The sequence below is a fragment of the Schistocerca cancellata genome, chromosome 10 (assembly GCF_023864275.1).
Source record: "Schistocerca cancellata isolate TAMUIC-IGC-003103 chromosome 10, iqSchCanc2.1, whole genome shotgun sequence".
Taxonomy (NCBI): Eukaryota; Metazoa; Arthropoda; class Insecta; order Orthoptera; family Acrididae; genus Schistocerca; species Schistocerca cancellata.
The window spans coordinates 36,095,794-36,111,598 of record NC_064635.1 but is presented as its reverse complement, the minus strand read 5'-3'; the positions used below and the strand labels follow the sequence as shown (position 1 = coordinate 36,111,598).

General features: G+C 46.3%; 1 protein-coding gene across 1 annotated transcript in view; it reads left to right on the top strand.

The window, feature by feature from the left end:
- LOC126106745 (uncharacterized) overlaps nt 1-913 on the top strand; it is a gene marked incomplete at its 5' end in the record, with an annotated part of 45,797 nt that extends 44,884 nt beyond the window's left edge. The window contains one exon of the mRNA XM_049913119.1: nt 557-913. Within this exon, the coding sequence (XP_049769076.1) occupies nt 557-913 (357 nt within the window). The remainder of the gene's footprint in view (nt 1-556) is intronic.
- Nucleotides 914-15,805: the final 14,892 nt, after the last annotated feature.

Here is a 15,805-nt window from a genome sequence, read left to right as displayed (position 1 = left end):
GGGTAGTCTGGGGGCGAAAAAGGTTTGGTAACTCCTGACATCTAGGCTGCCTTCTATGACCGATATATTGTGCATGTAGTCGGAGTGTGTTACAGAGGTGCATGTGAGGGTGAACAGTGAGGGGATGGATAGTGAGAGGGAAGAGAAGAAGATTGACAGAGAAAGGGGAGGGGAGATGGGTGGAAAGACAGGGAGGAGGAGATGGACAGAGAGAAGGGGGATGAGGAGGAGACGGACAGAAAGAGGTGGGGAGAGGATGTGAACACAAAGGGGTAGGAGAAGATGTGTGTAAACATGTGTGCTATACGCTATGTGGGCAATGCTGTGATTAAATCTCATCCTAAGTATTCGGACACCTGTATGTAATTCGAAATTGGCCACCTTATTTCATCAGAACCAGACCTGCCAACGTGTACCAGCAGTGAAGTATAGAAGAAGTGGTGTTACAGTGTGTGTGCGTGTGTGTGTGGTCCCACTATTATAATCAGGAAAATGCTAAATGTGAAGAGATATCAAGACATTAGTTTGAGCCACAGTGCCCATGTATGTCCACCAGGCGCCGCAGCCGCTGTCGGCGATCCAGCTGGCACTGTGCTGGGACCTGCGGCCGGACTCGCCGGCTCTCGAACCCAGGCCCCCCACGCACATCGACGGCTCCAACGGCAGCGCCGCGCCCGCCGTGTTCGCGCTGGTGCCGCCGGTGAGGCCCGCCTGGGAGGACACCGAGAAGACGGCAGGTAACGGCAGGAGCGCCGCGCTGGAGCGCCCAGCCTCTGGAAGGCCCCTCCACGTGGACAGCACGTGGCGCGACGCCCGAGTCCTGGGCTGTCGGGAGCCGGGGTGCCCACTGGCAGAGCACCTGCACGGCAGCCGCCAGTGGCTGTGGGAGAGGAGCAGACCTTTTGACCTCTAGGGCACACCTACCTACACATCACACTGCTTCCACTAGTTAGCATGTTCACCTTCAGTTGGAGTAGAGATCTGTTCAAGGGTACATCAAGCATTAACTCAACAGTCTCTCAGAACATTTGCCCAGCATTAGTGAGGAATAAATGTGACCAGTTGACCCATTCTATAGGCACCACTTAAGCTGATTTGCCCTGATATAATATTATGCAATAAGGTGTCGTCTCTACAACACAGCAGACAAGTAGATCTCCAATAGGCCTCTAGGGCACAGCTCCTTACACATTACACTGCTTCCACTAGTTTGCAGGTCCACCTTAAGTTGGTGTAGAGCTCTGTTCAAGGGTACATCAAGCATTAACTCAGTAGTCTCTCAGAACATTTGTCCACCCCTAGTGAGGAATAAATGTGACCAGTTGACCCATTCAATAGGCTGATTTGCCCGTGATACAATATTGTGCAGTAAGGGTTCGTCACTACAACACAGCTGTGGTTAAGACATACAAGTAGATCTCCAATAGGTGTCTAGGGCACAGATTTCTACACATCGCACCCAGTAGTTTGCAAGTCCCCCTACAGCTGGCGTACAACTTTGTATGTCAATCATTAGTTGGAATTTTCTCACAGAAGATATGCTTATATTTACTATTAAAAACAGTCTTGATCACGATTTATTTATCAAGTTGACCGGTTTCAACCACTGCTGTGGTCATCTTGGAGAATCACAGAAAGAGTTTCCTACTCAATGGTCTGAAGATGACCACTTTGATCAATAAATCGTGATCAAGACTGTTTTTAATAGTAAATATTTTTAATATTAAATACGAAGTGCATTCAAGTTCTAAGGCCTCCGATTTTTTTTCTCTGGACTGGAAAGAGATAGAAACATGTGCATTGTTTTAAAATGAGGCCGCATTCATTGTCAATACGTCCCAGAGATGGCAGCACCGTACGGCAGATGGAATTTTACCGCCACCAGCGAGAATGAGAACTCTTTTAAATACTTAAAATGGCGACGTTTTCCTTACTTGAACAGCGTGCAATCATTCGTTTTCTGAATTTGCGTGGTGTGAAACCAATTGAAATTCATCGACAGTTGAAGGAGACATGTGGTGATGGAGTTATGGATGTGTCAAAAGTGCGTTCGTGGGTGCGACAGTTTAATGAAGGCAGAACATCGTGTGACAACAAACCGAAACAACCTCGGGCTCGCACAAGCCGGTCTGACGACACGATCGAGAAAGTGGAGAGAATTGTTTTGGGGGATCGCCGAATGACTGTTGAACAGATGGCCTCCAGAGTTGGCATTTCTGTGCACACACTCCTGCATGACGACCTGAAAATGCGAAAAGTGTCATCCACGTGGGTGCCACGAATGCTGACGGACGACCACATGGCTGCCCGTGTGGCATGTTGCCAAGCAATGTTGACGTGCAACGACAGCACGAATGGGACTTTCTTTTCGTCGGTTGTGACAATGGATGAGACGTGGATGCCATTTTTTAATCCAGAAACAAAGCACCAGTCAGCTTAATGGAAGCGCACAGATTCACCGCCACCAAAAAAATTTCGGGTAACCGCCAGTGCTGAAAAAATGATGGTGTCCATGTTCTAGGACAGCGAGGGCGTAATCCGTACCCATTGCGTTCCAGAGGGCACTACGGTAACAGGTGCATCCTACGAAAATGTTTTGAAGAACAAATTCCTTCCTGCACTGCAACAAAAACGTCTGGGAAGGGCTGCGCGTGTGTTGTTTCACCAAGACAACGCACCCACACTTAGAGCTAACGTTACGCAACAGTGATAACAACTTTGAACTGATTCCTCATGCTCCCTACTCACCTGACCTGGCTCCTAGAGACTTTTGGCTTTTTCCAACAATGAAAGGCACTCTCCGTGGCTGCACATTCACCAGCCGTGCTGCTATTGCCTCAGCGATTTTCCAGTGGTCAAAACAGACTCCTAAAGAAGCCTTCGTCGCTGCCATGGAATCATGGCGTCAGCGTTGTGAAAAATGTGTACGTCTGCAGGGCGATTACGTCGAGAAGTAACGCCAGTTTCATCGATTTCGGGTGAGTAGTTAATTAGAAAAAAAATCGGAGGCCTTAGAACTTGAATGCACCTCGTATTTGTAACACATTGATCACTGCCACTACCATAATGTATTCAAAAGATATACTTAGCTTTAGTGAGCAATAAATATGACCAATCGAGCCATTCAATAGGCAGCGCCTATGCTAACTTACCCCTGAAATGATGTTGTGTAATATGGGTCATCTCTACACCACAGCAGTGGTTGCGGAAGAGATGTGGATCACCTCTAGGCCTCAGTGGCAGAGTTCTCTAGAGGCTGTAAGGAAATCCCACTTTCAGTTGGTGTACAGCTTTGTACAGAGAGATGTCGATCATTTTCTGCACATTTCAAAAAATGGTTCAAATGGCTCTGAGCACTATGGGACTTAACATCTATGGTCATCAGTCCCCTAGAACTTAGAACTACTTAAACCTAACTAACCTAAGGACAGCACACAACACCCAGCCATCACGAGGCAGAGAAAATCCCTGACCCCGCCGAGAATCGAACCCGGGAACCCGGGCGTGGGAAGCGAGAGCGCTACCGCACGACCACGAGATGCGGGCTTCTGCACATTTCTCTCGGAAAATTTGCGCAGCTTTAGTGAGGAATGAATGTGGCCAGATGATGTGTAATACACTACTCAATAGCTACTGGATATGCTGATTACCCCTGTTCCAGAATATCTTCTACCTCCACAGAAGAGATAAGTGTTCATGGCAAGAGGGGGAGGGGGTTCGACCTGCTGTTTCACTTTGGTTGCTATACAACTTTTTATCTACATCTACCACATACTGCGCAAATCACCTAACGGCATGTGGCGGAGAATACTTCTGCCACCTCTCCTGTTCCACTCGCGAATGGCGCATGGGTAGAATGATTGTCGATAAACCTCTGTATTGACTCTAATTTCTCGAATTTACTTGTCGTGGTCTTCACGCGAGAGGTATGTGGGAGGAAGTAATGTATTTTCCTATTCTTCCCGGAGATGCTCACTCGAACTTTTAATGGTACACCTCTCCGTGGTTCACAACGCCTCTCCTTTAACGTCTGCCACTGGAGTTTGTTGAGATATCTGTTACGCTCTCGCAGCAACTAAACGATCCTGTGAGGAAAGACGTCACTATTCGTTGGATAAAAATGGCTCTAAGCACTATGGGGCTTAACTTCTGAGGTCATCAGTCCCCTAGACTTAGAACTACTTAAACCTAACTAACCTAAGGACATCACACACATCCATGCCCGAGGCAGGATTCGAACCTGCGACAGTAGCAGCAGCTCGGTTCCAGACTGAAGCGCCTAGAACCGCTCGGTCACAGCGGCCGGCTATTCGTTGGATAATACTCAAGAATCGGTCGAACAAGCGCCTTATAAGCCACTTCCTTCGTGGATGAGATACATTTCCGTAACATTCTTCCCATGAATCTGAGAGTGGCATCTGTTTTTTCTAGTATTTGTTTTATGTGGTCATTCCACATAAGGTCGCTCTGGATAGTTACTCCTAGATATTTTACGGTTGATACTGTTTCCAGCGGTTTGTCATCAATACTGTAACTGTACAGTAGAGGATTTCTTTTCCTATGTGTGCACAACATGTTATATTTATTTACGTCCAGGGTCAACTGCCAGAGTCTGCACCATTCATCAACCCTCTGCAGGTTATTCTGCAAATCGATGTTGCCTTCTGGCGTTCCTGCGTTTTTACAGACAATTGCATCATCTGCGAAGAGTCTTAAAGAGATCCCGATGTTGTGTAACACATCAATAACATACACTGTAAACAGTAACAGTCCTATCAAAATTCCTTGGGTTACTCTGCAAATTACATATACATCCGTTGACAGCGACGTCGATTTGCACAGGTTTAATAAACAGGCTTATAAGGTACTTTTTTAAAATCCTGAATTTTTGGTGTTCCTGTCCCCTAGTTTCGTTCCATTCCATTTAATAATGAGTTGTGTGAAACTTGGAGATAGCAGGATAAGGGGAAAGGATGCTTCTGGACCTTGAAACCGTAACCTTAAGAAAAAAAAAGTCAACAACTTCGCTAAATAACAGTTCTGCATGACAAATATATTCATTCATTCCCTAATGTGGACATGTTCTTTACTTCAATCTCCTTAACGGGATGCGTTCTCGTGCTGCAGGCCGCAATGAATGGGTGATGAGTTGGTTCAGTGAACCCAAGGCAGGTGGAAACATGTCAGTGAGCCGCGCCATTTCTTCATATGACCCAATGTACTCCATTTGTCTTCCACTTTCGAAGAAAGATAGCAGTCGTGAGAAATACAATGAGAAAATTATACGCTCGGGTGTTACCAGCATGAAATAACAGAAAGCAAACTGTCATCATTGTTGACTGTCTCTCTCTCTCTCTCTCTCTCTCTCTCTCTCTCTCTCTCTTTCTCTCTCTCTCTCTCTTTCTCTCTCTTACAATTTGCAGGTATGTAAACTGACTCTACCTTGCTGGTATTACGGAAATGAAATGACTCACGCAAGTAATTTGGAGAAAAAAGATACACAGGTCCAGTTTACCCAGTCTTGAAAATATTTCGGAAGACTTGGTCTGGAATCTATGATGATAAATTTCAAAATGACGTTCACCTCAGAATGGTTTTTGTTTGAGATATTTTAAGAGGACGGCACCAAAGGGAAGATGACGGACAATTTTTAGCGTTAAGTGCGACCTTTCATTGCGAGACAACATCTCATGTAATATGTTACCGTGCTTGATGGGCTAACAACCGCCGAAAGTGGAGAGCAGCACCAGTTTATTGCCTGAAAATATTTTTATGTCCCTTGATGAGTTTTAAATATCACCATAAGGAGGAGTTGCAGTTTGTGTTTTTCGAATTATTCTTGTCTCTGTGCATGTCAAGTGTGGCTTCATGGCCTTTCTACAGGCAAATGATCCTATTTAGACTGCAGCATTCCTTCAAAATTTCACAAATGTCAGGGTGTCAATCACGCGCTCTCTCGTGTACCTTTGTAGCAACAAATATCTTTTATTGTTTCTGTCTCTAAAGTCTATCATCTTAGCATTCTTGGATCCTGCTAGTCTACAGTCGTGTGATTCACGATGGAGGTGGGGAAATTGGGTCCTGTATGTGACATACCAATTAAATAAAACAATTATCATAATTAATTGTTTTATTCTGTTAAGGAAAGCATCTGTCAAGCAGTGATGATATTATTCTAGTAAACCCTTGGTACATCTGAGAGAATGGTCTAGGGTAAGATTCTAATAATCGTGTAAATGAAACAATAGAGAACACGAGAAAAACATGACAAAATGTAACATAACAACATATTGTAACTACCATGTAACACGTGTATTAAATGTTTAAAAAGAAACATGTATTATAGGTCACTGAAAATGCTTCACAGATAAAAGAAGCGAAACGCGTATAGCAATAAACAAACTGTCTTCTGGAAACATCCCCCAGGCTGTGGCTAAGCCATGTCTCCGCAATATCCTTTCTTTCAGGAGTGCTAGTTCTGCAAGGTTCGCAGGAGAGCTTCTGTTAAGGTTGGAAGGTAGGAGACGAGGTACTGGCAGAAGTAAGGCTGTGAGGACGGGGCGTGAGTCGTGCTTGGGTAGCTCTGTTGGTAGAGCATTTGCCTGCGAAAGGCAAAGGTCCCGAGTTCGAATCTCGGTCCGGCACACAGTTTTAATCTGCCAGGAAGTTTCACATAAGCGCACTCTCCGCTGCAGAGTGAGAATCTCATCCTGTCTTCAATTAGTTGCATAGGCGTAACATACCTCCACGAAACAATCGCAATCATGATGTTTTACCATGATTGTCGTGGCGTTAGTAGAAAAGACAGATAGTCTTACAGAAGGGTATTCGACGAACCTGTGGTCGGAGTTGAAAGCAAGCTCATCACTGAATCTGGTTGCAAGTCTCCAAAGTGAAGTTTGATGTTATGAAATTCTATTAAGAGGCTGTAAACAACCTACACGTCATCTTGTGGTTGTGGCTCGATTTCACTGTAGTAAATGGTAGGGAGAGTTTAAAGCGGCTGTACAATCGGTCAGCAGTAGCATACTAACGACCTTTCCTAACGCCTAAGTGCAGATCAGCCCGAAATCTTAGTTCCTCAGTACACATGCTGTGCAAGTGGACCCTGGGCGGTAAGAACACTCAGAGGGGACGCGATGGTGGCTGTCTAAGGAGAAGTCTACAAGGCTCCGCCCTGAGAAAAAGTCCTGGGAAGAAGTGATTTCGTTCCGAGTGTTCACTAAAAGCAAAACCCGTTTCGCCGGCTGGAGTGGCCGAGCGGTTCTAGGCGCTTCAGTCTGGAACCGCGCGACCGCTATGGTCGCATGTTCGAATCCTGCCTCGGGCATGGATGTGTGTGATGTCCTTAGGTTAGTTAGGTTTAAGTAGTTCTAAGTTCTAGGGGACTGATGACCTGAGAAGTTAAGTCCCATAGTGCTCAGAGCCATTTGAACCATTTTTTGAAAACCCGTTTCCACATTTTAGCTTTTTACTCTATTCGGATTGGATGGGCTATGGAACTTCCGAATGCCGACTGGTAAAAATGTTCCATAAAAAAGGCTACTCATCTTCCATGGACTATTCTTTAGGCAGTTTACCAGTAACGTACATTCTACCTCTTAAACACTGGAAAACGACTAAAAGGGAATAAGGGCAACAGCAGAAGGGGGAAGACTGACGGAGCATGTTTTGCAGTCAGGAGACCGCCACATTCATTTTGATAGGACTTGAGTACTGGCAGCCACAAGCGGATACCATCAAAGGATGCACAGAGTGGCCATAAAGAGTTTCAGCAGCAAGGAGGAGGGCGTGAAATTGAATGACACCTGGATCCCTGTGCTGAAGAATATGTGTACCAGCCATCCACCATGGGGTGGACGAGGGCGACCGACTATGGCCAGCTGCACTCGGCTATTCAAACCATGTGACGTCACGCTACGGTGCGGGAGCACAAGTAAACGGAATTTTGCTGCATTCAGTAGCGAGCCGGGGTGTGAATCGGACAGTGGGCAGTCAAAGACGCTTCGATCCCCCTCGAAAACGTCATCCGCAGATGTTGACGAGACGTTGGGTTTTAATGTGAAAATTCATTCCACTACGGCAGGGATCTCCAAACTGTTAGTCCGCGGGCCACATTGACTCCTTCACGAAGTCATAAGGGCCAAGATCTAACTAGTGGGATTAAAGCACCCTAGCACTCCATAATTACCGTAATGTAAGGCTTGAGAAAAGATGAAATCGCAAAAATCTAAGGTTGTGGGAATAGCTAGCACTGAAACGAATTAAGATTTTTATTTAATTACATAATTTTGATTGGTGGACTTACCTGACTGAAATTCTGGCGTATTTTATTCTGACGAATTTCACCGACAAAAAAGTATGTCACTGCACATTCTTCACGAAAGCGTCCTGCAAAGTTAACGAAATCTCAAAATCATTGTTATTAACACTATTACTAGGGTGACCAGATGCTATTGTTTCTTTAAAAAGGAGTACGAACAGCTCCAAAAAGGAGGACAAAGGAAGAAAAAAAGAGGACACATCAAACGGGTCAGCTTTGGACAAGTCACGTGACTGCCGGGAATTCCCGGTAAAACTAGTAGTTAATTGTTACTGATGGTCAGGTGGTGGTTATCTGAGCAATATAAAAAAAAATTAAAAACATTGATTGTGGTGACAGTGTGGCGTCAATTGTTTTGTTATTTCAACAACACGGAATTGTTTACAAAGCGAAAAACTTAAGGCCATTCACCTCCCTTCATTCGACGCACCGCTACCAACATCTGCAATTCAAGCAGCAGCTGACGCCATGTAAACTGCACTTTAACCTTCCGAATACAAATAAACTGAATGACTATGAAACAATGAAATAAAACCATGACAGTTAATCTGTCGAGTTATTTCTTACCTTTATTGGTCACTGAGACGTACGTTCCAGCTCCACATATCTTACATTACACTTCAAATTCATTTCTCCCTTTCTTGAAAGCCGGATATATGCAGGAAAGGACATCAGAAAACGTACACTTTCGTTTAGGCATAGCCAAATATTTTCCGTAACTCACTCGGTTAAAAATTACACTCACAAATCACACGTGCACTACAGGAAGCCAAGCCAATACAAAGCGAAGATACGAAACGAAAATTTTATATAATCGATATTTGCATTCACTCATAGGTCGATCAACGATGACATCGACGATCCTGGTTCCACCTACTAACACCGCCTTCGTGCGTGTTTATCACGAAGGCTGTGTCAATAGTTAAAGTATTTAAGAAAAGAGCGATAGAACGGGACGAATTGTAAATTTAACTGTATTACGCTCAACTTTGCGAAAAAGCCGGACACTGTAAAAATCCGCCCGGACCCCGGACAAAGAGCTAAAAAGGAGGACATGTCCGGATTAATCCGGACGGCTGATCATCCTAACTATTACTGCAAGACGTAACAGAGGTAGAGTATGTCAACGTATTGTTATTTCAAGCGGCGCAACAATAAGTTTAATTATGTAGTCGTGTAGCGAGTAGCAGAGCCAATGTCGCAGTGTATTGGTCGCGAGAGGCCTCGAAACTCAATTGCTGGCAGTATAGGGGTACCACCTCAAATACACTCCTGGAAATTGAAATAAGAACACCGTGAATTCATTGTCCCAGGAAAGGGAAACTTTATTGACACATTCCTGGGGTCAGATACATCACATGATCACACTGACAGAACCACAGGCACATAGACACAGGCAACAGAGCATGCACAATGTCGGCACTAGTACAGTGTATATCCACCTTTCGCAGCAATGCAGGCTGCTATTCTCCCATGGAGACGATCGTAGAGATGCTGGATGTAGTCCTGTGGAACGGCTTGCCATGCCATTTCCACCTGGCGCCTCAGTTGGACCAGCGTTCGTGCTGGACGTGCAGACCGCGTGAGACGACGCTTCATCCAGTCCCAAACATGCTCAATGGGGGACAGATCCGGAGATCTTGCTGCCCAGGGTAGTTGACTTACACCTTCTAGAGCACGTTGGGTGGCACGGGATACATGCGGACGTGCATTGTCCTGTTGGAACAGCAAGTTCCCTTGCCGGTCTAGGAATGGTAGAACGATGGGTTCGATGACGGTTTGGATGTACCGTGCACTATTCAGTGTCCCCTCGACGATCACCAGTGGTGTACGGCCAGTGTAGGAGATCGCTCCCCACACCATGATGCCGAGTGTTGGCCCTGTGTGCCTCGGTCGTATGCAGTCCTGATTGTGGCGCTCACCTGCACGGCGCCAAACACGCATACGACCATCATTGGCACCAAGGCAGAAGCGACTCTCATCGCTGAAGACGACACGTCTCCATTCGTCCCTCCATTCACGCCTGTCGCGACACCACTGGAGGCGGGCTGCACGATGTTGGGGCGTGAGCGGAAGACGGCCTAACGGTGTGCGGGACCGTAGCCCAGCTTCATGGAGACGGTTGCGAATGGTCCTCGCCGATACCCCAGGAGCAACAGTGTCCCTAATTTGCTGGGAAGTGGCGGTGCGGTCCCCTACGGCACTGCGTAGGATCCTACGGTCTTGGCGTGCATCCGTGCGTCGCTGCGGTCCGGTCCCAGGTCGACGGGCACGTGCACCTTCCGCCGACCACTGGCGACAACATCGATGTACTGTGGAGACCTCACGCCCCACGTGTTGAGCAATTCGGCGGTACGTCCACCCGGCCTCCCGCATGTCCACTATACGCCCTCGCTCAAAGTCCGTCAACTGCACATACGGTTCACGTCCACGCTGTCGCGGCATGCTACCAGTGTTAAAGACTGCGATGGAGCTCCGTATGCCACGGCAAACTGGCTGACACTGACGGCGGCGGTGCACAAATGCTGCGCAGCTAGCGCCATTCGACGGCCAACACCGCGGTTCCTGGTGTGTCCGCTGTGCCGTGCGTGTGATCATTGCTTGTACAGCCCTCTCGCAGTGTCCGGAGCAAGTATGGTGGGTCTGACACACCGGTGTCAATTTGTTCTTTTTTCCATTTCCAGGAGTGTATTTGGCAGGCCGGATACCGGGGATGTCCGGCCAGCTAACGTGGGCCGGTTTAGCCCCGCGGGCCGTAGTTTGGAGACCCCTGGACTACGGCATTTCCCCCAGTACCCTTGTTTCCCTTTTGTTGAAGATCATCTTTTAACGTCTTGTCAAGAGAATATTAAGTCCATTCAATTGGTGTCCGAAGTGCTTTACCGTATCTGACACAATTACAGTGTCATTGACACCCACACTCTACAAACCATTGAATTGCTTGGCAGAGGGTACTTCGTATTGTCCTACTTATTAATGCATCTTCCACTTTCATTCACGTATGGAGGTCTACCAGAGCGACTGGTTAAACTCCCCAGTAATTACTCTAATCTTTTCTTCAAAGAAACCTGTGTTCGTGCTGACCTCTGTATACGTTCAGTATCTTGTGTTAATCCTATTTGGTACGAGTTCCATATACTCGAGCAGTTTTCTACGATGGGTCGCACAGATTGTAAGCAATCTCTTCTTTAGTTTGATTATATCTCCCTAGTATTCTACCACTGGACCGGAATCTACCACCTGCTTTACCAGTCACTCAGCCTATGTAGTCATTCCATTTCTTATACCCACAAATTGTTACAACTAGGTATTTGTACGTATTGATGAGTGTCATCTGGAAACCTTCTAAGTATTTTGGTGTGATTAATCTCCATGGATAGTGCCTTGTAGACGTTCGACTGTATTTCATTGAGACCCTGTTATTCAACAATCCATTCAACTGTTTTGTGGTAAGGTCTTATGGGACCAAACTGCTTAGGTAATCGGTCCCTAATACTTAATCTAACTTAAACTAAATTTCGCTGTGGACGACACACACACCCATGCCCAAGGGAGGACTCGAACCTCCGACGGGGGCAGCTGCACGGACCGTGACAAGACACCCTAGACCGCGCGGCTCATTCAACTGTTTTACTGATGATATTTAATTAAAATGATCGAATAGTAATTTTCATTGGGCATTCATGAAACTTACTTACGTTGAACAGCCATATTGGGTGCACACAAGAACTACAATGAAACTTCCTGGCAAATTAAAACCGTGTGCCGGACCGAGACTCGAACTCGGGACCTTCGCCTTTCGCGGGCAAGTGCTGTACCATCTGAGCAACCCAAGCACGACTTACGCCCCGTCCTCACAGCTTTACTTCCGCCTGTACCTCGTTTCCTACCTTCCTAACTTCACAAAAGCCCTCCTGCGAAACTCGCAGAACTAGCACTAATGGAAGAGAGGATATTGCGGAGACATGGCTTAGCCACAGCCTGGGGGATGTTTCCAGTATGAGATTTTCAATCTGCAGCGGAGTGTGCGCTGATATGAAACTTCCTGGCAGAGTAAAACTGTGTGCCGGACCGAGACTCGAACTCGGGACCTTTGCCTTTCGCGGGCAAGTGCTCTACCATCTCAGCAACCCAAGCACGACTCGCGCCCCGTCCTCACGGCTTTACTTCCGCCGGTACCTCGTCTCCCACTTTCCAAAATTCACACAAACTCTCCTGCGAACCTTGCAGAACTAGCATTCCTGGAAGAAAGGATATTGCGGAGACATGGATTAGCCACAGCCTGTGGGATGTTTCCAGAATAAGATTTTCACTCTGCAGCGGAGTGTGCGCTGATATGAAAGGTCCCGAGTTCGAGTCTCAGAGCGGCACACAGTTTTAATCTGCCAGGAAGTTTCATATCAGCGCACACTCCGCTGCAGAGTGAAAATCTCATTCAGGAAGAACTACCATATTTTATGCATACAGTAGCACTACATATTTTCGACCTAGTTACGTTTTGAATATCTTTATGTCCCTGAGTGTTGTAGTTAGATTGCAACTTGCAAGTCCGAAGATTAAATTGTGTAAGTTCGATATTCATCATGCGAATTCAATATCATCAATAAAACAGCTGAATGGATTGCACAATAAAATGTTAACTGTTGTTTGTTATCCTTGAATTTTAATTCCCTGTCCAAATTTATCTTTAGTTTCCCTTACTGCTTTATTGCTTCCCCAATGTACAGACTGAAAAAATGTACAGGGGAAAAACCAGTCTCCCAGGCCCCTGGAAATCAACTGACGTAGCTACCAATTTTGGCAGCACGATGGCTCTTCAGTTCAATATAGGAGTGCATAACTACTGGTACAGTCTAATATTTCTTAACGTCCTTCGGAACGCAAAATCGATACTACCCAATATATTTTTTTAAACCAGTTAGAAGCCTTACATTCCAAGCACATTTCAAAAATTTTTAAGCGTTTGAATGGGAGCAAATACCGATGTAAAAGAGGACATCCGGCAGCTAGGATCAGATTCTCAGAATGAGTGCTGGAGTGTTAACATGACCAGTCACAAGCACTGTTGGATTTTGGACTCCCATGTAAAGTTAATGACTGTCTGCTTTGGTGAAAATTAATGACTGGTAACTGTTACTGGACTGAGAGTAAATGAACAGTATTATGGCTTTCTCTTAACGATGTACGACACAAGAGTGGTTGTGCGTTTCAACATCACTGCCGTAGTTCATCTACAGGAGGCACATGTCCACCAGAACTGAAGCTGTCCGTGGCTTGCATTCCTGCGGCTTTTTGGACCTGTGACCTCAGCTTCCCGACCCACCAGAGCTGATGCCTTGGAAGCACATCGTCGCAGGCCTTTTGGCGCAGTCGCATGCCTCACCATCACCGCTGAACATCTCCACCAACGGCTGGTCCAGGGGTTCTGCAAACGCTGTCAAAATCACCAACTCTCGCTGTCATCACCAGACGTCACCTGCTTCTCATCGTAAGTCATCATCACTCCACATACTCACTCAGGCCTCCTGCCAAAATCCTTTAGTACTACCATGGCATGCTACTAATCTAAACTAGCCGCTAACACTAGTGCATCTGCTCACCAACATCTATTCTCTTCGCAAGAAGTTACTCTTGCTCTCCTATGTTTACAAGTGCCTTTCCTGTGAGCAGCAGTATTGGCACCTCCAGAAGCATGCACACAAGCTGCAGCACTGTTATCACCCTGCATAAACACATCAGATTCATCATCACCACCACCACCAACAGCATATAGGCTATCGCCATAAAAGGCAACAATGAGAGCATCATGTTCTGTATCTACAGTGGTAACATGGCACAACAATACTTTCAAGTGAGTCTTGATGCCATTTAACTGTCCAAACCCAATATTATCCAACCTTCTCCAAGTTAACATACCGATCACTTCACCACGGTTAACAGGTACATTCTAGCAGTACCCATAAGACCTACACGCAGTACCTGGAAACAGCTGCAGTGGCTGCACCATCCTCAACTTCTTCGGTGACAATATTGACATGTGAACTTTCAAAAGTTCCCTGAACCGTTTTCACTGTCCAAACTCAGTGCTATCCAATGTCCATCATGTTGATTACCGTTTATCAACGAACCATTTGCTTCATCATTCCTTCCAGTATTATGGCTTTCTCTTCACGAGGTACGACACAAGAGTGGTTGTGCGTTTCAACATCACTGCCGTAGTTCATCTACAGGAGGCACATGTCCACCAGAACTGAGGCTGTCCGTGGCTTGCATTCCTGCGGCTTTTTGGACCTGTGACCTCAGCTTCCCGACCCACCAGAGCTGATGCCTCGGATGCTGCAGTCTTCAGCACGCATCGTCGCAGGCCTTTTGGCGCAGTCGCATGCCTCACCATCACCGCTGAACATCTCCACCAACGGCTGGTCCACGGGTTCTGCAAACGCTGTCAAAATCACCAGCTCTCGCTGTCACCACCAGACGTCACCTGCTTCTCATCGTAAGTCGTCATCACTCCACATACTCACTCAAGCCTCCTGCCAACATCCTTTAGTACAACCATGGCATGCTACTAATCTAAACTAGCCGCTAACACTAGTGCATCAGCTCACCGACATCTATTCTCTTCGCAAGAAGTTACTCTTGCTCTCCTACGTTTCCAAGTGCCCTTCCTGTGAGCGGCAGTATTGGCACCTCCAAATGCATGCATACAAGCTGCAGCACTATTATCACCCTGCATAAACACATCACAGTCACCATCACCACCACCAACAACATATAGGCAATCTCCATAAAAGACAACAATGAGTGCATCACATTCTGTATCTACAATGGTAATATGGCACAACAACACTTTCAAGCGATTCTTGATGCCATTCAACTGTCCAAACCCAATGTTACCCAACCTTCTCCAAGTTAACATACCAAGCCCTTCACCACGGTTGACAGGCACATGCTAGCAGTACCCATGAGACCTACACACAGCACCTGCAAACAGCTGAAATGGCTGCACCATCCTCAACTTCTTCAGTGAGATGCACCCAGCGAATGGTCTACCTGGTGGGAGGCTCTAGTCACACGACTTAGTGACAATATCGACATGTGAACTTTCAAAAGTTCCTTGAACAGTTTTCACTGTCCAAACCCAATGCTATCCAATGTCCATCATGTGGGTTACCGTTTATCAACGAACCATCTGCTTCATCATTCCTCCCAGGCATACCTGATCATCAGCCGGCATACTTTTCACATGCAATTAAAACCCAAAAATTCGGAACCACACAGTACTTTCCCTCCCATCGTACAAGATCCATTGACTCTAGTACATCAGCATGACCATCGGCGGCAGGAACGGCCTGTACTGAATAACAGCGGTACCAACAATCTTACATAAGGTCTAGTTGGAGGAACATAGCCACCTTGAAAAACGCCTTGATAGTCAACAGAACCAACGCAACTGCTGCATCATCTTCACCATCCAGATCG